The 19,607-nt window shown below is 42.0% G+C and overlaps 2 protein-coding genes across 5 annotated transcripts in view; both read left to right on the forward strand.

The window, feature by feature from the left end:
* rgs12b (regulator of G protein signaling 12b) overlaps positions 1 to 4,259 on the forward strand; it is a 35,632-nt gene extending 31,373 nt beyond the window's left edge. The window contains exons 18-19 of one of the 2 annotated variants that reach the window (XM_049719413.2): positions 1,688 to 1,859; positions 2,145 to 4,259. In XM_049719413.2, the coding sequence (XP_049575370.1) occupies positions 1,688 to 1,859; positions 2,145 to 2,737 (765 nt within the window). In that variant the 3' untranslated portion in view covers positions 2,738 to 4,259. The remainder of the gene's footprint in view (positions 1 to 1,687; positions 1,860 to 2,144) is intronic. The other variant, XM_049719414.2, reaches the window with a different exon arrangement.
* A 3,531-nt stretch (positions 4,260 to 7,790) lies between these two features.
* Positions 7,791 to 18,951, forward strand: LOC125968402 (protein Dok-7). Of its 3 annotated transcripts, none has more exons than XM_049719417.2 (12): positions 7,791 to 7,980; positions 8,089 to 8,134; positions 8,715 to 8,782; positions 9,704 to 9,854; positions 10,256 to 10,456; positions 13,109 to 13,228; positions 14,217 to 14,330; positions 15,008 to 15,693; positions 16,824 to 16,898; positions 17,079 to 17,124; positions 17,194 to 17,319; positions 17,803 to 18,951. In XM_049719417.2, the coding sequence occupies exons 1-12, from the start codon at positions 7,927 to 7,929 to the stop codon at positions 17,934 to 17,936; spliced, it is 1,821 nt and encodes a 606-aa protein (XP_049575374.1). In that variant the 5' UTR covers positions 7,791 to 7,926; the 3' UTR covers positions 17,937 to 18,951. The 3 variants fall into 3 exon arrangements, with proteins under 3 accessions (XP_049575374.1, XP_049575372.1, XP_049575373.1); XM_049719415.2 differs by having other exon boundaries at positions 7,795 to 7,980; positions 17,800 to 18,951; XM_049719416.2 differs by having other exon boundaries at positions 7,795 to 7,980; positions 14,220 to 14,330; positions 17,800 to 18,951.
* Positions 18,952 to 19,607: the final 656 nt, after the last annotated feature.

Here is a 19,607-nt window from a genome sequence, read left to right on the forward strand (position 1 = left end):
TGGTCCAATGCATCGGCAACTTTTCCATCTGCTTTCTTATTTCTTTCTTCTGTGATAAGACCTCTGATCAAGCCGTGCCACTCTTGAAAGCTTCATAAATTCCATATGGAAGAGAATTAGTTGGTGGTGGGAGTACCATAGCTGTAGATTGTAGATTTAGTTGATCTAATTGATGGCAATCTGCAGTGGCTATTTGCTTCTGTAGTGTGGCTCTCCATTAGTTGTTGGAAGTTGGTGTGTGTGTCATAGGTTTGTGGGTGCATTGATGTAAAGTGTGTGTGTGTACATATGTATATATTTATATAAATAAAAAAAATATATATATATATATATATATATATATATATATATATATATATATATATATATATATATATATATATATATATATATATATATATATATATATATATATATATATATATATATATATTGTGCGTGTGTGTGTGTGCGTGTGCGTGCGTGTGTGTGTGTGTGTGTGTGTGTGTGTGTAAACCTTTCAAGCCTTTATAGCAGCGGTCTCCAACCATTTGACATAGTTTGGATAAATGAAACCCCCCAAGCTATAAAATCGTGTTATAGTAAACAGCAAACAAACCAACAAGCAAATAAATAATGTGGATATTCTTTGACAAAAGGCCCCGTGTTGCATAATCAGTATCACTTTCGGCACATCAACAAAATGAAGGCTGTATTTAAAATAAAACACTCCGTCTGACTTAATTCACAGTGTGGAAGAAATTTATGAGACCACCTGTCATCCAGCAGCACCAAGTGCTTTGATATTGATTCATTTTCACTGAGCTCTGATTGTGTTACCGTTTTGAATAGCAATGAGGAATTTCAAACTGCATTCGCCTTTCCATGAGCAAATTTTTTCCACTAGACTCTACAAAAAATTGCTGGGTAGCAATCAAACACCAACGCGATTTTCTCATCAGCAATGCAAGTGAACAACCAAATTATCAATAGTAACTTCATAACAAATTACCATTACTGTTACCATCACTGGAACATGAAAAAAATAATTTGCTCTCAACAGATTTTTTTTTAGCACTGGTATCGACTGTATGTAGCTTTTCGGTGACATAGAGAAAAAGAAAAAAAAACGGTGTTCTTTTGCAATTGTGAATGGATGCAATTGTGAATGGAACATATATATATATCTTATTTATTTATTTATGTATTTATTTATTACTTGTTTGTCACTTTAAAGGGTCTATAGGCTTGACTTTCAGTAATTATGCAATATGATTTGTCTGGTCCAGTACATGAAAAACCAAAAGGCTGGCGTCCGCTGCTTTAATTGGCACCCTTTTAAATACTTGGGAATCCCAGTTGCACCCCACAGTGCTTAAGTAGCCTACATTACAATGATGATTTATATTTTGTTTTTATTCTTATCATGTCTGGGAGAAATCAAGTACTTCTATTGCATCATACGTATGGTCCAATTTACCCAAAAAGCACCAACTTGTTATTAAGATTCCAAGAAAGCCATCGGCCATGAATCCCATCACGCCCACACGTGCATTATGAAGATGCAATTTAATAGCACCCCTTCTTCTTGAAAAGTGGCCCCCACGCTCCATCAAAATGCTGTCACGCTGGTCTCCATCAGTAGCTCTAATCACTAGTCGTGCTGTACGTTGACACCTCTCCGCTCCGCTCTCCTTGTGGCTCCCAGGGGGAGGACAGGCAGTCAAGGAAAGCCGCTTCCACCCACCCCCATGGGGAAAATGGCAAGGCTGGGCCCGGCCTTGACACAAGGAGCCAGGCCTTACCCAACCACTCTGTCTCTCTTCATAAGGCTCCGGAGAAAAGAAAGCAGAAAAAGATTAATATAGACGAAGCTGAAGGTAAAGATACAAAGACCTCCTTCTTCTTTCTTTCTTCGATTGTCTTTTTGCTCCTGTGTTGCTGTAATGACACTAACTCGCTGGCATGTGTGCCGTACTGCACCAGCTAGCTCTATGTAGCGCACACTGAATGTAGCTTTGACTTGCCAAACTGACTCCCTATGCTTGCATGCCAACTGAACTCCAACAACGAGCACTGTTTTCACCTGCAGTTCGGGAGGTTCACTCACTTGTGTTTGTGTCCGTACGTGCATTTTTTGCATTTGTGTGTGTGCGCGTGTACAGAGTTCTTCGACCTCATATCCAAAGCTCAGAGCAACAGAGCTGACGACCAACGAGGCCTGCTGAACAAAAGTGACCTGCAGCTGCCAGACTTCCTGCGCCTGTCACCGTCGGCGACCGGTCGAGCCGCGCCTCTGCCCTTTGACCCCGAGCCCGGTTGTTCCACCCCTCACTCCCGCAACCCTGGCAACGGTAGCGCTCGCTTGGGGAGCAAGGCCAGCCACAACGAAAGGGCAAGCGGCAGCCATATTCTCAATGCTCATCATCAGTCTCAAAGTTTGGACTCTGCGTTGGGCTCTGACATTGGAGGGTGGGCGAGCGCCAGGCCCCCTTCTTCGCTGTTTCCCGCCACAATCTCTCCCATCCACCCGTCCCAGGAGGCCCAACATGGTGCATTCAAGGACACTGGCAGGGGGTCATCAGTCCAGATGCTGGAGGAGGACGCCTTGTCAGACCTGACTCTAGTGGGCGAAGGGGACATCAATAGTACCAGCCTCAACTACGTCACCCCCTCCAGCCTGCAGTCCAAACCCCACGCCCAATCCCAACAGCAAGCACGGGACATTCGGCCTAGCTCAGGTACTTCCCCCGTGTGACCTTTCACCTCTCCCTTCAGCCACCTACGAGCGGTCGTGGCCTCTTTTGAGTCAGTTTGACGAGCCCTGTTGCCCGTTTTCACTTGAGACTTGAATGCATCCACGTCTCCTCCCTTTCTTTAGTCCTAACGTGGGGCAATAAAAACACTCCCTGTGGCACAGAAGCATTTGCTTTTAGTGTAACTGTACAATTGCTTACACTACAAATGTATTATAATAGTCATGTCTGCACTGTGACTTAAATTGGTCATAGAGGACAGAAAGCTGAAGCGGGGATAAATGGATGCATTATGTCAAAGGGGCACAAGATGTCCTTGGAATTTTCCTACATGGTGTGCGTATCTGTGTGACTTGCTGTGGATTTTCCTTTTTCTTTCCCTGAGACTTTATAGTGAGGGAGGACTCGTGGCAACCTCTCATCCAGCACCCTTCACCAAAACAACATAATGATGCACTTTAGCCCTTTACGAACAAAACTCCACACATCCGCGCGCGTGTTGAAATCGCTCGTTTACCTTGACACACGAAAAGAACGGAAATTAACTTATATGATGTACGGTTGATGTGAGCGTATCATTTACAGCTTTGTGCACACTCGCCATACAAATGCAGATTTTCTGCTATAGTAGCATGAACGAACACATTTGCTCAGCTGTTCTTTGTTCCAACTTGAGTACAGTACACTCTGTGTTTTCACCACTCTCACCTCGGGCACTCCTAATGCCATTCATGCAAACACAGGCCACAGTCATTGTGCACGCTGACACTGCTTGCAGACCAAAAAGAGCCAGAAGGTTTTGCACCCACTTTTCAGTTTGTCTTTTTTTTGCACAAAATCACAAAGTTGTTATGTTTGAAAGGTTTTCGCAGAGTCGTAGCTTCCCGCAGCCACTCGAATACAATCAGGTAGGTAAGAGGTATTTGTAATCAGACACATTCCGTCATTTTGCCTTTCTACTATATGTCACAACACAACAGATTTGAAATAAAACAATCAACGTTGAAGCGTATACTCTTAGCTTTACTTCAAAAGGTTTCCCAAATTGCAATTGTCCTCGACATTTTATTCACAGTACAGTGCCTCCATATTCATCTGCCAATCCATTTTCTCAAAGACAACACTGACATCACTGACTACAGAACTTAAGCTGTAAACCGCCAGTGTCACCTCCATTTTAACCGAGTATGTGGAATAATGTAAATATAACCATCATTTTAATAAGTTAATTTTAATAAGGCAAAAGTCAACAAAAACTCAAATGCTTCTCTCAACTCACTACATTATTATGGCTAAGCACTCCACCTTTTCTGTTGTGTAGTATACTTGATGAAATATTAATTTATCTCACCTTATATTTTTTACCCTGTCAGTAAAACAAAAAGTGTTAATTTGTACGTAGCCAAACAAGTGAAATCCCCACGTGTTGCTCTTGTTCATCTGCATTGCAGCCATGCTGTTTCTTCAGCTCTGCTCTCTCTCAAACTGTCTGTAAATAGATAAAATAAATGTTAATATCTTGAAGTCTCTCTTTGTCTTACTAGAGCAGCCTCTGTTTCTTTTTCCTGTCCTTTGGCCACTCTGAGTCCTGTGACACGGCACATGAGAGGCACATGTAGAAGCACCTAGCCTACGGGAATGCTGCGCTACATCATCATATTCCATTGATAATGTTGCTTTTGCAACAAAAGTATAATTGTACTGTAGAAATGTTTGGAGAATACGGAATACGATGACTTTCGGTGATGCTAAAGGTTCCACAACAAAATTACAAGCACAATAATACAAAAACACAATGTTCATATATACTATATATCTATATAATATATTTATATATGTTTTATTATTATATATATATATATTTAGAAATCCTTACAAAATATTTCCTTTTTATAATGTTATTTCCTGTTTGGTTCTCATTTCGTGTGAGAGCAAGAGAAGTGAGGGACTGGCGCAAAGCTTTTGTTTTACGGGTACAAAAGCTTTTTCGGTGGAACTGGGCTAATAGATGTACATGGAATCCTTCGGTTCAGTGCCTTGTTAGGCAAGCTTTGTCGTGTTCAGCTTCAAATATCTAGTTCAGTCAAATATTTATTTCATGAATTTGTTATAGAAACACAAATTAAAGTTCATAATGGGTAACACTGCAACAAAGACATACAGATTAATGTACCGTAAACAGACCTGTGCTCCTTTGTAAACATGAAATGTTGCACAGTTTTTAGCTGCGAGTACCCAATTCTCTTTATGAGAACCTTGTCTTACTATAAAAAAAAAAGTATCTTGCTAGATGAATAAACTTCCTAAATTAACAGTTTGGCTCATCGTCACAAATGGCTCCATCTGCTGGTGAAAACAAACATGTGGAAACTTAGGCAGGCAGGCAGGCAGGCAGGCAGGCAGGCAGGCAGGCAGGCAGACAGACAGACAGACAGACAGACAGACAGACAGACAGACAGACAGAATACAATCACAGAGAGAGAGAGAGAGAGAGAGGGAGAGAGAGGGAGGGAGACTCAGACTAGTCATATTTAATGCTTTTAAACAGGAAGCTATTTAAAACCCAACATTTCTGTGGGTCTCAAGTCTGTTTTCAGTTTTAAACAAAAAGGCAGCTATTCTTTCTGTCAGCCACTGGATGGCATCCCTACGCATGAATTTCCCATGATGGACTCTTGGCATATCCGCTACACCCCCCCCCCCCCCCCCCCCCTCCATCCCTCTGGCTCTCCAACCCCCTCCGTCTCTCTCTCTCTCTCTCTCAAGCCTGGTTACAGGATACTGATTTTAGTTAACTGGGGTAAAGGGGCCCGTTCAAATGACAACAAAAGCTCTATGTGCCATTTATAAAAATTAAATGAATAAATAAATGTATTCATTCACCAATCTGACTTTGCTCCAGTGGTCAGGGTTATCTGGGGTAAGTGGAACCACTGCAAAACTCAATTCACTGGATCAGGCTGCCCATCTTAATTTCTTTTTCATTTGACTTATCCAATGTAGTTCACTAGGTAGCCCCAAAGGACACATAAGTAGGACTGTTGCCAGTGATCGGACATTATAATTCCCTTGGAAAGTGGGGCAATTGATCATTTAAAAATGTAAACCCTTGCAGAGATTTATAGAAATGAAATGTTGCATGATAATTGTTATCCATTTCCTACCTTGTTTAACAATCAGTGCACAAAATCATTGTGAACTACCACCCCAAGCTATTGACTTCCCATATATTTTATGGATAATATGCCAACAGTGTTGTGACAGGTGAGTCTTCTTTAAGTTCATAGCAAACTTACAAGTTTTCCAAGCATGTTTGCTGTGTTGCTGTGTGGTTTTCCTCCACCACCAGTTGCTTTTTTGGTGTTTTTTTTACAGCAGCTTCTTTGTCCTCAGGTAAGGATAGAGGCAGATGGAGAGGGAGGGAACGAAGAGAGAGTATCAAAGTTGTGAGCAGCACAGCGTCTAACTGTGCACCCCCCTCTCCATCTCCTCCTCCTGCCTCCCATCAGCCTGCTCTCCGCTCACGCCGCAAATCCAAGTCGCCTTCATCTCGCTCCAACCGCAAAGTTACCAAACAAGCCTTGGATGTGGACCAAGTTGTTGTGAGCCATGACTCTGCCAACCCCAGGCAAGGCCGCACAGGCTCCAAAGACCGGCGGGGCCCTCGAGGACGTGAAGCGGATATGAAATGGGAGGACGTGGCCTCAGAGCTGCGTTACCGTGGTAGCAGGATGAGGTCAGCCGTGTATCAGACCTCGGACCTTCCCTCCATGGTCAAAGCCAAGACACAGTTGGGGCAGAATGAGGGCAAAGGTCCAATAGAGCGAGATAAACTGAAAGCAACATTTGTATGAGGAGCCCACCCACCCACCCACTGTCTGACCTGACGGGAGCTAAGCCTCGGAAGGGGCTTGTTAGTTTCAAAGTGGATGTGAAGAGTGTGCGGTCAACAACTGAGGAGCAGACTAATCATATGCTCTGTCCCACTTGAACTCTGTACACTGTCATGCACAATGTGTGTCCGCACAAATAAAACTATACTTAACAAGTAGGTGTGCAGAAAAAAAATCCCAAGAGGAACATAATGAAGAGTGAGCTATTTAGTCAGCATGGTTTCTGCTCATGAAACTATAGACGTCATCGATCTTCAGCCAACAATGGAATTGTTAGATGAATGTTAAAAAGACGAGGGAAATCCCCATGCCTGGAAGTTATTCATTTCTATTAATAAGGTACACCTTTTCAAAGACAGTGGTGGCCAAGTGGCTAGCACATCTTCACCATCTGTGTGGTTGTCGGAGAAGTTGAATGTGGGCTATGGCCTTCTGGTGTGGTGTTTGTTCTCTATGGTTACTGCAGCTTTCTCTCATCTTTTAAAATCACGTTAGGTTCATCGAAACATCTAAAGTGGCCGGACAACCAATCCAGGGTGTACTGTAAGCGGTATAGAGCTGGATCTCATTTCTCATTTGGATGCTCTCATATTATGTCATCGTTCATGAACTATAAATACAGGAATTTTGCTTACCGTATTTTCCGGAATATAAGGCGCACCTAAAAACCTCAAATTTTCTCAAAAGCCGAAGTGTGCCTTATAGTCCAGTGTGCCTTATCTATGGACCAAATTCCGGCCCGCGGGCCAAATCTGTTGTGTGATATTAACATTATTGATATATTGTTATTGTTTTCACTATTTCAAGTTATTATATTGTGATTGCATTAATGTTGCGCCTTATAGTCCGGTGCGCCTTATATATAGACAAAGTTTTAAAATGGGCCATTCATTGAAGGTGCGCCTTATAGTCCAGTGCGCCTTATAGTCTGGAAAATACAGTACTTTTTTCCCCCCGAGTGCTTTAATTGTCCAACATTACCTTTCTACTGAGGGTTGACTTAGTTATTTAAATAAGGCTAACGCTCCTTAAATACAAGTCCGCCGCCTACTGGGGGTCAGATTTTGGAGATAAGTAAAATATATGCGAGTAATGCCGTTGTAATCCAATTATGTCAGACAACAACTGTACTAACTCGGCTGGGGCCCGGTGATGGGGGGCCTGCCGTGATGGTGCAACTGGTGGGGGGGAATTGCAGCTTGCCCTGCTGAGGCTATTTTGAAAAGCCAAGTCACCCCCTTCCAAAACACACTCGCGCACACGCACATACACACAGCTGCTCGGAACCATGTCAGAAGATGACGGATACAGTTGTCGCGGAGGGACAAGTCAAGTTTAGAGATGGCAAAAAGGTGAATTTTTCAACTTTTCATCTTCCTATCAACTTCCAAATTGTGAACGTGGTCTTTGGGAGCATACATGAAGTTTTTGTTTTTATTTTTTTCTCTCTGCACTCACAGTGGAAATCTCGGTGGGTTGTCGTTCGGAAGCCTTCTCCGGTGGCAGGTAAGTATTTATTTTCATTTTCATCCTTAGTACTTATATTCACTTCATCTGACATGTTGCAACATTGTGATTAAAATATTTGCATGTAACCATACACTATTTGGACATGCGCAAGTTGTGCGCCTCTCAGGAGCTCAAATGCAACTTTGCGCCTCAACACGTGGACGTTGCGCAAACATTTCTTGTGGTTCCAAATTTAATTATCAGGAAAAATATCAAGTGGGAGATTTAGCATAAGATTTCCTGGGCTTGTAATTTAAAAAACAAAGTATCAATAGCTAAAAGTGGCATCATTATTGATATGCAAAATAGGAAATTCATGCGTCGTTTCAGAAATAAGGCAAACATTGTTGAAGTGGACTGAATATGTGCACGTGTGTGATTGGGGGTGTACAGTGATTGTCATTCTCAGCTGTTCCAGTGGATCAGCTCATTGTTTTAGAGTTTGCTATGGCAGCTGTTGCATAGACAGACTCACAGCTCAAATGAGACAAAAGCCACTCTGTGTGATGTTATTAAGCACCAGGCAGGCCATTGCCAACGTGTAAAGCTTTTGTCACATTGTGTGTGTGTCCCGCAGATTGTCTGTCTGTGCTGGCCTACAAAGACAAGAAGAAAACCAAGCAGCGTCTCGGCGTGACATTAGAGGTACACAGCTTTTTTTTAATGCAGCTTTTTGGTGCAGCACTCTGGTGAATCCCTTTGGTTAAGCGGACAGCCTTGCTCTGTGTTGTTGCTGTCACACTCTATGTACCCCACAATCACTCACAATCTTTAGTACAGAAACCCAATCCAATGAGATCTATAGGACATTGCAAGAGATCTATTGAAAGTACGAATGGGCACAATGCAATCCCAAACTATTCTCTTATATAAGGGGAATATTTTGCTTCTCTAAATCGGCAGCATCTTTGGTATCCAGAATGACCTGGATTGTGTGGAACGGATTGTCGATTTATGAAACGTATCTGGAAGCAACCTTGGCAAAATGAGTGGCTGCACTGCAGATAGTGTTTATGCTGTAAAGAAGAGAACAATAAGTGTCACGTTTCGTCCCCGGTTGTTTTATTATGTGCATATTGTCATAGTTTCTGTCCGTGTGCCTGTGTGCTCGCCCCTCCCTTCTTGTGTGCCCATGATCAGTGTGATCATTCTCATCTGTCTCTCGTTACCTGTCGCGTATTTAAATCCTGTCGGCGTGTCACGACCTTGTCGGATTATTTCTTGTCTCGTTGTTCCTGTCTTTCTGTTTTTCCCCCTTGGTCGTTTTCTGTTTGACCTCCCTGTCGGTCAGTCAGTCATGTTGGTGTTTTGTCATGATGTTAGATTAGTTTGGCAGTTCCTGTCTGTTTCCTTTCATGCTCCGTTCCAATTCCCTTTTCCCTAAATAAACCCTGGTCCAAGCTGCATTTGGTCGTCCTGCTCCATTCCGATCCTGACAAAAAGAAATCAGCTGTGGAAAGCTGAGCTCCATTCACTTCAATGGCTGCTTTATTCTGTTCCGTACTGGAGAACCGGCTTGAAAAGTAAATATATTTTGTCAATACTAGTGATGCTTTTTTTTCCCAGGGCATCTATGGTGTGGAACCAGGGCCTGGTTATGACGGTGTCAGCTACACCCTTTCTATTTTGTGCCTGTCACACACACTGGTGCTGGGCTTCCACAGTCGAGAAGCTCTCCTGGCCTGGGATGCCCATGTACGCTACAGCCTGGGAGAAGGTCAGTGGTGGAATCACAGATGGAGACATCCGCTGAGAAGATTCTTGCCTTGAAAACTTCGCTTTATTTTTTAGGAGAATAGTTTTATACTGTTGTAAATTTTCAAACATATCAACTTTTCCAGTGTGGCTTTCACGTATCCAGTGACCTGCCACATTTAATTGTTGGCTAAGAAAAACTTTATGTGGGCCGATCTATGGCTATATTTATATTCCTTTAGGCTGTGTTGTGACGACTTATTCACTTAATTCTGGGAAAGCTTGTTTGGCCAATTAGTTGGGACAGAACTGTTCTGGTAGACCAGTTGGGATCAATTAGATTATTCCCCTGATTTGGGTGAAAGGGAATTTTCGCAGGCGCAATTCTGTCTTAAGCACTATTGTCCCTTTCTGGCCCTACAGTCCACAGATTTGGTGTCAATGTGGAGCCTGGAACAAAATTGGAGACTGGCCCCGCCTCTCTGCACCTGTGCAACAACCTACTGGCCCTTAGCAGGGGCCTCCCTCCCGTCATCATCAGTCACTGGAAGCTGTCCACGTTACGGCGATATGGCGCTGTGCCGAACGGCTTCGTGTTTGAGGGTGGGACTCGCTGCGGATTCTGTGAGTAAGACTGCACAAGGTTGATATAAGCACAATCCATATGATGGTGACACTATGAGTCTAGAATGAAAAGTATGTTTTTTCAACTTTGATTTTTTTTTTATGCTGCTTTGTAAAGACATTAAGGTTTTCTTGTTTTTAATAATGGCAGAATATACTTATAAAGATCCAGGTCTTGTATTGGATCTCATTCGATTTCGCAAGTGTACCTTGTGACGGTCGAGTGTATATTTTTGGTGGAACTGAGCACCAGGGACTAAATCAAATAGAATAAGACCTACTAGTGTAACTAATCCAGGTCATTACTCCCACCCAAAATTGCTTTGTATGTACAGGACAGGTATGTGTGTACAGTATGTGCGTCCAGACTCATGGCTCCTACCCGACTAACCATGAGGGCTCTTGTTTCCGTGCTCCGATGACCAGCTGCTATTAATACCAGGCATCCTTGTCAGGCTTGTGCAGCCAATCGCATTTCTTCCTGGTGTCACGGCAGCTTTTTCTTGTCGTCTTATTGGCTTCAGAGATCTATTGCCCAGCGATCTTGGCGACAGGCGTGGCAGACTGTCTGAGTGTTGCTTAAAAGAATGCAGTAAGTGGATGAATTGTATTGAAAAGGATTTGACAGCCACATATCACAAATTTAGGCCCACTGCACAATGTAATGAGGGCCAATACAAAAGCTGAATCAAAAATTATGCATTTACAAAGATGATATTGCTACATTTTGTTTGACAGAAAAATATTAGGTTTATCACTACTCAAATATAAGACAATAATATTATTGTGGTTTTAACTTGCAGATCTGTACTGCATTCTTGAAGAGGTGCTTCTAATATTTTACTTTCCTTATTTAGAGGTAAAACGTTAAAAACAGCCCTCCCTATTATGCAGAGCAGATCTTTACACTCTCAAAGTACAAGCACAAAACCCTATAACTGTCATTCAATCTGAACAAAAATCCATGTGGTATTTTTTTTCTTGTTTGACACTTGGATCCTTAAAAAATGTATTATGCAAAAGCACGTGCGTTTTCTCCTTTTTACTTTGTTGAGAAATGGAATATTGAAAAGTAATAGTAAGTCGTGTTATATAACATAATTTATTTAGGCCTGTCATAAAATGAGTTATGATAGGCTTTATAATACTTCAAAATTCAGCTGAGCTCAGTTTGGCAAACAATGAAAAATTGAGTTTCTGCTAACACATTCCCTCAGCTTTATTTGTTCCCCCCCAAGGCAGCCATTAGTGTTTCATTACATTTCACTGAGCTATGAAATGTCAACATTTGGACACTTATTTCAGTGAATTATCTCTAGGCAGCAATCAGTTTAGCTCCCCTGCAGGTCCTAATGTACCTGGGGTTTTGAGGCTTAGAAATGAACTTGAAAAAGTAAAGTGACCTCTTTTCTGCTGAAGGAGAAAACTCACACAAAAGTTACTGAATTTTTGCATGAGCGCATATGAAATTGTGTGTGACATGATGAGAGACACTTTAATGTTGCACTGTATTCTTTTGCTTGTCTGGCTTCTGCATGTCAAGTTACAATTACTTTTGCTGATGATCAAATGCTCATCAGTGCCAAATGGTGCAGAGTAATGAGTTGTAATGATTACAAATAATTAGGAACAGTTCTTCACTAGATTGCACTTTTGGAGAAGTGCATTTAGAACTAATCAATGATCAAGTAACCCTCATTTGCATGTTACACTTAAGCGTGCTGTAAAACAAACAAACAAAAAATCATTTGGATTTCTAATACTGCTGCGGAAAGATCATTTGTCCTCGAGAGGCACCACGACACACTTTCACAGTCAGCACTCAGATGCTAACCTCGGGCTGCAGAGTTGACAAGTACCAAGGTGACAAATCCACCACACACAGCGGCGGGCAGCCATGCTGTGCAAAGCATGTTTACTTGGCAGTATAAAGGCAATTATGACTTGGAGACTTCATAAATGTGACCACGTTCTCACACGCGCTTATGTTGGTAGGCAAGCTGTTGTAACAAGCCAGCAGCAGCACCCTCGAATCGATATCTGGAGTGGAGCTCATGCCCTGGCTATCAGGTCCACATATGTTCGTGTTGCAAACACACAAAGATACATAGACACACAATTACATCCACACAGGCAGCAATAAATGATCCGCGGCAGAGTTTGGAAAGCTGTCAAACGTCTGATAGGTTCAAGTCCTTTAAAGCCCAGTGTGCTATGGCAGCAATTTTCCATGTCCTTCAGTACGCATGCGCACGCACACTCACACACATACACACACGATTATAGTTTACATGTGATTAAAACCCAAAACGACTAACTCAAGAAAGCCAAATTACTGTCCTACAATACTGTCATGTATTTGTTAATTACATGTTGTACTTACCTCCACACAATATGCAATTTTGTTGTTGGATTATTTATTGACATGAACAGCTCCCAAATCAGAAGCCTATCAGAACAAGCCCTTTAAATTATGTTGCAGGAAGTATTTGGTCCCCATGCGTATTCACATTTGTTGGTGTCTTGTCAGACTCTGCAAGTCATTACACACAACCAGGTTTTATGTACATATAAAGAAGCTATAACATATATTGCATCCATTAGTGTTTAACTTTTTTTTTTTCTCTCTCTGTGTTTCATGTTTTTCTGCAGGGGCTGGCGTTTTCTTCTTGTCCTGCTCAGAGGGAGAGCAGATCAGTTTTCTATTTGACTGCATTGTCAGAGGCGTCAATCCCAACAGGGTCCCGCAAGGGCTGCGACCTTCCCTGCCAGGTGAAGACACACGTGCATGTTTTGCTCTCTGTTAATCGTTCGGCGTTTGTTTCAGCTGTCATGCTAAACGGAAACGCCTCATAGTCAAAGCCTTCAAGGTCAGCCTATGACTAGTGGGGTCAAGCCCTTTGCACATGACTTGTGAAATGATGTGTTGCTAAGTTGGCATGCATTTCTAAGACACCATGTGCTCGAGCCATCTGAGGAGAGGCACGAGATGTGAACAAAGATCTGACCATACCTTTTTATAGAAACAAACATGCTTGCTTGACTGTGTGCCTTGCGTGTTAACAGCCTCAGGAAGCGAGCTAGCTCCTCATGCACCACATTGCGATTTAAACTAATATTGACACTTGTCAGGTAATGTACAATTCTGGCCTGGATCTAGTTTCTTAGTAATGTGTCAAAACAGGGGTTAATGCATTCATGCTCCCACCATAGCTGTTGTTGATAGAAACTTTTTGAATTACTTTTTAGCATGTTAATTTAAATGTGCTTGTGATATGTCCGTTTTCATAAAAAACGTAAAGGCTGTGTGCTGTAGGGCCTGGCGACATTACTGCTGTTATAATTAGCATAGCATAGCCATCTAGGAGCGATGTCAGTTGACACCTCACAAAAGTGTTGTGAAGAAATTTGGCATCAGCATGTGAAGCATTAGCGGTTACCGCCCCGAGGCACACATCCAGGGTTTGGGTTGTTGTCACCTGGGTGCACAAAATGACCCTCTGCAATGTGCGCAGACTGACGCATGTGCTCATGCTCGCCTCATTTCTCCTGCCATTATGCAGACATGCAACATGAATTAAATGTCTTTTTAGCAGAGTTGCTCTTTTTATATCCAGCACAGCCGTTTTAATTTGGCTAAATACCTTTTTCAAAAATAATGTCCAAAGCAACATTCACATCACATCTGTTTTCTTCGCTTGTCTTTTCCCCGGATAGGAATTCATTGTAACTGACCAATTTTCTGTGTTGATGCTAAAAGCAGAGAACCCCAATGCTGATCTGGCATCAGTTGAAGAACGGATCAACCAGGAAGCCTCAGAGCTGGAGAAAAGACTGAGCATGCTCTCCACTTGCAGTCTTGCAAGCAGCACAGGTAAATCTTGTCTCAATTGTTTGGGATCCAGCCACCCCTTTCAATGCTGAAATGTCTCTAAAGACACTCACATAATCTTGACACTAATTAGACATAACAACCATCTGTACTCCAAAGTGCTATGGGACTTGAATAGTTGCCGATTTGTGTGGAGGCAAAAAGTTGAAATATTATGACAACAGCCATGATATTTTAAAGTTAGTTTCATAAGTTGCCTTTTGTCTAAAAAGATCAGCATGCTATAACTTTTTTTCTTTAAAAAAAAAAAGGCTATTCATGCAGGGATCTCAGATTTATGTAATGATACGTATGTCACAATCATATCAGAGCTTTTAAGTGGATTAAAGAAAGGAGTCGTTTATTTATTACAGCTCAAGATAGGTAGGCTTTGTTAAATGGATACAATTAAATTATTCATGAATTATTTTGTGGGCCCCCAAGTCATCCTGCTCTCCGGGATCGGAGCCTATATGATAGGGGGAAGCCAAGTTCTTGTAGGTTTTTTAATTGCAGCCATTCCATGTGTATTTATTGACTGGTCATACATCATCTGTGCCAATTATAATGCTATGGGCGAACGCTTTCATGATTTCTACAAAAGTTAATGAGAGAAGTGTTGTAAAATGTGTGAGCTCAGTCAATAAACCACTTAGCAGGTTTGATGACTTTCTTCTCAGCCTCCACTTACAGCTGCAGCACATCTGTTGCCGGGGACGACCGCAGCATCTCCAGCTCCTCCTCCAGCCAATCAGATACCAGCTACGGGAGCCGACGTCCGCTCTGGGCAGAGCCCTTTGCGAAGTCGCACCTCCCCAGCGAGACGGCGTCAAGCTCATCCACGCTGAAGGCCTTGACCTCTTCAGATGACCGCCTCTATTCTGCTGTGATGGGCAGCTGTGGTCCATCTTCCACGCAACTCCAACCTCGGGGTCTCCATGACAGCGGGCGCCAGAGCTCGTTGGACAGCGGCATTGGTATAGCGACTGGGAGTTCGGGCAGTTTCTCCTCCTGTACAGGGAGTGTGGAGATGGCCACTCAGGGAGCAGGGGAGGAATTTGGCTCCCTGACCAGTCTACCTGCTCAGAGGCTTAGCGATGACCTGCTCAGACAACACTATGATACACCCAGGAGTGTGATCCAGAACAGAGCCCTGAGGGACTCCTCAGCAGTTCAAGAGCACTCCTCTGACAGCACGTTTGGAAGTCAGGACCAAGGACTGACAAAAGGTCTGCCAGGATCGGAGCCTCAGCGCCAGGCTTTGTTGCCGTGCTCTCTTTCCTGGCCCGGTGAGAGGACGCCCCCTCTGGACACTGAGTACAAGTCCATACCCTGGCAAGGAAGGGCACTTTCTGAAGAAAGACAGGTACTGAGAGGTTGACATCTTCAATAAATATGGTCAGTGTTTCACCCAAAAATTTTTAGTCAAGGTAAATATTTTATTTGGAAAAATCTTACAGAACACCACTGAACAAAAAATGCCATAAGGATATTTACTGAAATAATAGCACCCCTTAGGTGTAACGTGCCTGATTGCTCCATCCTCATTTTCCTTCTACCAAATACTCATTAGCTCAGTTCTGGACGAGGAGCAACGACTAATCAATTAATGACAAATAAACTCCTCGTGAATTAAACGATAATGATTTTTGATAATTGATTCATCGCTTGGATAACTTTTCTTATTTGAAACTGTCCAAATCGTCAGAATTTCAGCTTGCCAACAGCAGTACCTGAATCATAATTTGTTTTTTTAAACTACACATTTGAAATAATGTCCTGGTTTTGAATAAAGGGATGTAAACTAAAAACATTTTTTTCTAACTCTGATTCATCAATTAATTGACAAAATAATCAGATTCATGGATTATTCACATAATCATTAGCTGCAGCCCTATTCCAAACTATCTTCTGTAAATCTGGTCTAACTTCATCCCCAAAATATCTAAACTTGACTACAAATGCTATGGCCTTCGGGCATTTGTGTTGAAAGGTTCCACTACACTGGACACTTGTCTGTTTTTTTAAAAAAAAAAACATGGCTTGAGCTTCTGTCTAACATTGCCGAGAGCTGCTGTTTTTCCCTTGAGAGACCTTTTGTTTGATAACTCAAAGGCTCTCAGAAAAGACCTATGACCTTGTGTTTAATGAATCCTCTGATGGAAAGATCGTCTCTTTGGTCCGGAGCATATTATCATCAGAGCGCCTTGTGATTTCCAACAAGTCATTTGTGAGTCTATGCGCGCGTGCACTGCATTTCCAGCTATGGCGCACTTATGAGTAGTGATGAAACCTGCAGAAATACTGCGAGAAGGCAATGTTGACTGAATGACAAATGACTTTTCTTTATACGCAGTTTCTTGAATTATCAAGCGTCATCGGCTCAGTGTGCTGGGAATTTCAACATTTTGTTTTTGGCCATAAAAGCACACATCTTTCATTTAATCGTGTTTGGATACAATGGCTTAAACAAACAACTCTTGTTTCTTTGCACAGTGCTGTTATGGTTTCGATAACTACATCACACCAGAGCAATGGCGCACAGCAAATAGCAGAAGTTTGCTGATGCAGGTAAGAATTCACTTTTGAGCTACTATGGGAAATAAAAGTTCTCTGACTGTTGAAAGAACCAGATTACAACAATGCATATTAACTCATTAAACGTGAGAAGTGGCCTATTGTGCGACACGCTTGCAAAACATAAGCTGCCCACCGATAAATACGTGAATTATTCATACACTTCCTTTCTAGGTTGGCAATGCTTCATCAGGTCCACAGCCTTCTGCTGATTCACCAGGTGTGTTATTGCAGCAGAATGCTTGTGTCTGTCAACATGTGTCATAAACTTGGATGTGTCCACATGCAGACCAGCCGTGTGTGAGAGCGGATCCCCATGGTGATGATGATCTGATTAGGATGCTATCCTCTGTGCCAGCCTCCAGCCCTCTGCAGCCCATCACACTGAGCACAGCCGGGCCACAGTCACAATGTGGTGAGTTTCATGTGTATGTATTGGAAAAATGTATGCAGCAACATACATTTTTGTATGTCAAAGTAAAAAGCAGTACATTACAGGGTACCATCCTTGTGAGAAAATGTGGTGAGCTTTTTCTGACCTGTAATCTGAGCTACCTTAATTTGCAGACTGAGCTATTATTATAAAGCATAACATGAGAAACTTAAAGGGTAGCTAAACGCAGCATGTCAAATCTTTCCACTTGAAATATGCATGTCTCTTATAATCTGCTGTGCACTTAAATCTGTATTAATTAAAAAAAAAGTTTAAAACATTGTATTAGTAAGAAATTATTCAACAATGTCAAGCAACATCTTCAATTTCATTTCAATGTATGTACAAAAATTCCATAGTATCATAAACAGAATCAGATACCTAAATAATCTAAATATAAATAAAGAATATGTGCATGACATTTTCTTTATGCTCCCCCGGTGCCACCTCTGTCCTATCCAGAAGATGGCTCCATTGCCAGGTACACCCATGGAGACAGCGCCATGGAAACAGCTCAGCGAGTAGGAGTGGAGCACGCGCCGGGCAGGGAAGGCCGACTGACTCAGATGGACGACAGGCGGCGAGGGCCACCGCGATGACTTTGTTACTACCCGAGAGGATGGCGATCAGCGCTCATTCGCTTGAGTCTCCAAATAAGCTAAGTATCGCCCTACTGTACAACATCCAGTTTCGCTTTTGAGCAGTAATTGCAGAACAATCCATTCCACTTAGAAAATGAATACCTGACTAGTAAATGCCTCAGAGGTCTGGTTTGACTGCGTATTGATGTGAAGTAATAGCCTGCATATTCATAGTTCACTTTTAAACCTCAACCTTTAATTGTACCTATTTGTGGTTTTGTATATTTTTGTGCTTTGTATTATGATCAGAGATGCTAAAACCTGACTCCAAAGTCTAGCTTCATTGTATTCTCTAAGACATTTATTTTGAAGGGTAACCCGAGTTAAGCACCCTGTAAAGCAGATTTATAGATTTTTATATATATATATATATAAATAGAAACTGTTGTGGAGGATCTTGATATTGTAGTTATCGATCACATGATTGGTATTTGATTGTCAATATTCGAAGGATTGCCAGTTTTTACAACATTCATGGTTTATTCATGATCTGAGTCACTTATTCAAGTTTTTGTTTTTCTGTATTGTCCTAATCTGTTAATATCAAACATCTATGATAAATAAATAAAAGCTCCCATCATCTATGCTATGAGGAGGACTCAAAACTTGAGTGTATAGAGAAACCTTGGATGCAGTGGTAACGACGCATGACAACAAAGCAGCCATCATAAACGACTTTGATCCTGACCCTCACAATTCAAATGCCTCATGGCCTATGTGCAAAGATGAGCGTAAATAAAACTGAGAACGTTTCACTTCATAAATCGTTGAAAGCTTGGCTTACTTGAGCTAAAACAGCATTGGCTTTACTAAACATGGTGGGAGTCGTGTTCAATTTCTGCTATGTGTGTCCGTTTTGCAAAATAGTACCACAGCATCAATCAACTAACTGAAAGCCATTCTAAGACATGTTTTGGATAGATCTGTTCCTCAAAAGCAATGAACACTTAAATCTGCCAAGGCTCTTGTTGGAGGAGAGAAAGGCTGTTGACCAATATATTGAAATGTCAACTTTTAATTGGTTTAGCTTGAATTTATTTTTCCAACTCGAGGAACATTGTTTAAAGCCTTGTCCCTAGCTGTCGTGCTACAAAATTTATATTCAAAATTAAAATAGTTCTACACAAAACGGACACACAAGATAACATGAAAAACTCAGGCACTCCTGACATATATTTGACTGTTTGGAGGCCCGGCTCGCTTGGTGATAATTCCACATCAGAGTTCAATTGTGTTTGAATGAAAAAGCAGCTTCTGAGTTATTTCTCAGGTGCACAGTTCAAGAAAGACTGAAGAGCGTGATCAGTCAAGCCAGTGCCATTATTCATCACAGTAATCGATGCCGATGCTTGCGGTCCGGCACAAACAGATGAATGGTAAAGCTCTGCGTGTGTGTGATCCAATTTGCCACTCCCCCTCCCCTCTCTTGATGTCATCAAGACAAATAGGCTAATATTTGACAGCAATTTACTTTTATGAGACTTGTGTGTCTGAGGAGAAAGCTTATGATGCTGAGTCACAGGGAGTTCCGATTTTCTCTGCAGCAGTCCGCTATTTTGACTGTGGGGATATCATTCCCAGACTGCTATGCTTGTAAATAACAAATGATTTTATTTCTGCCAAGTTAAC

Source organism: Syngnathus scovelli, chromosome 5 (assembly GCF_024217435.2).
Source record: "Syngnathus scovelli strain Florida chromosome 5, RoL_Ssco_1.2, whole genome shotgun sequence".
In the NCBI taxonomy this organism is placed as follows: domain Eukaryota; kingdom Metazoa; phylum Chordata; class Actinopteri; order Syngnathiformes; family Syngnathidae; genus Syngnathus; species Syngnathus scovelli.